Here is a 1692-nt window from a genome sequence, read left to right as displayed (position 1 = left end):
TAGAGCTCCCGAGTAGCTGGGATTACAGGGAGCCGCAACCATGCCTGGCTAATTTTTGTATTTTTAGTAGAGATGGGGTTTCACCATGTTGGCCAGACTGGTCTTGAACTCCTGACCTCAGGTGATCCACCTGCCTCCAGCATCCCAAAGTGTTGGGATTACAGGCGTGAGCCACTGTACCTGCGCACCCCCCACCCCCTCCTCCACCCAGATGTTCTTCTCTGCCTTCTGTTTTCCATAATCCTCTTTTCCCCAGAAGGTAACCTGAACAAGATGAGGTTGGGCAGTGCTGGGTGAAGCAGCCACATGTGTGTACTGCACGCCTGCAGAGCTGTAGGCTGTACCTGCAGTGTGCAGAGGAGTCCTTCTAATTTTGCTCTCTGTCTTCCAGGCATCTGGGCAAACAGTGAGCAGGTACTGGAGGATCAGAGGGTCGCCTTCTCGACTGGCAATGTGGAAACTGTTCCAGCCATCTTTGTTCTTCAGGAGTGGATTGGCGCCATGTTCCACCAGCTCCTGGATCACCCCCAGGTTCTTCCTTGTGCAGGCCATCATCAGAGGAGTCCTAAGGCCAACCAGGAGAAGCTGTCAGATGGAAGCAGCTGAGACATTAGAAGCTAGGGGCCAGGTCTTCAAAACACACACATCCTTGGCACAGATAGGAAACCTAGAGGGTTGGGGCTCTGGCAGGCAGGAAAACAGCTTTGACCCGCGACCTCTGTGCCTTCTGTGAGGACCCTGGGAGAAATAATAAGGGAAACATGATTGTAACGAATGTGTACCTAGAGGAGAGGGTGCCTGGGAGACAAAGCTGCTTATGAGCTAGTTCACAGGAGAGCAGTGAATTGGGGCAGAGCTAAGAAAACCCAGACAACCCTCAAAACAACCGGGTCTATTCCCCTGCCCCAGTGGGGAAGACGTACTTCCCCATGTTCCTAAAGAGGTTCACACCCTCTAACGAACCTGACCTAGTGAGTACTGAAATCAGCGTCAATCTAACAAATGAAATGCAACTGGCTTGTGTGATGGTGTGGTTTGACTGTGGTGGTTATCCAAGGCTGCACGTATGTGATACAGCTGCACAGTGCTCTACACACACAAGTGCGTGAATAACTCAGGAATTCTGGATATTGATTGGAGCAATGTCAACTGAAACCATGCATTGATGCAGAAGTAACTGAGCTAAATGTCTCCAGAACGTCGCATCCAGGAGCTATCTGTATAGTGCACACACTTCATTGTTTGGTAACATTCTGTTTGGTTATATTCTACATTATTCTGTGCTCTAGAAAGGGAGGTGACTGGCCGGGTCAGTTAACCAACAAGGGCAAGAACGACAGACTCTGCAGGTCAACTGCGTTTTAAGGGAAAGTTGGGCAGGAGGTCCCTGCCGCTGGGCAGGCCTGGGGTGAGACTAGGAGCTGAAAACAACTATGGTGTCCGAGGGGACGGAGAAGCACAAGGAACTCGCTACGACTCTGCGGGTAGAGACGAGGCTGGGTGTCTCCACACCTACCAGTCGGCCTTCTTCAGGCAGTCGACCGCTGCCCCCCGGCCCAGCAGGTAGCGCACGCAGTCTCGGTGGCCCATGGAGGCCGCCTCGTGCAGAGGCCGCTTGTAGTCTCGATTGGTGGCCTCGATGTCCATGCCCCAGGCCTCGGTCAGATAGGCTAGCACGTCCCGATGCCCGTG

At 53.0% G+C, this 1692-nt stretch overlaps 1 protein-coding gene across 1 annotated transcript in view; it reads right to left on the bottom strand.

Annotated features, from left to right (window-relative positions):
* The window catches only part of ANKRD16 (ankyrin repeat domain 16), a gene marked incomplete at its 5' end in the record, with an annotated part of 24064 nt that extends 22372 nt beyond the window's left edge, over positions 1–1692 (bottom strand). Inside the window, 2 exons of the mRNA XM_011974952.1 lie at positions 345–565; positions 1517–1692. Of these exons, the coding sequence (XP_011830342.1) occupies positions 345–565; positions 1517–1692 (397 nt within the window). The remainder of the gene's footprint in view (positions 1–344; positions 566–1516) is intronic.

This window comes from Mandrillus leucophaeus, unplaced genomic scaffold (assembly GCF_000951045.1).
Source record: "Mandrillus leucophaeus isolate KB7577 unplaced genomic scaffold, Mleu.le_1.0 Scaffold15, whole genome shotgun sequence".
In the NCBI taxonomy this organism is placed as follows: domain Eukaryota; kingdom Metazoa; phylum Chordata; class Mammalia; order Primates; family Cercopithecidae; genus Mandrillus; species Mandrillus leucophaeus.
The sequence above is the reverse complement of the archived record's forward strand: the minus strand, read 5'-3'. Positions and strand labels throughout refer to the sequence as shown.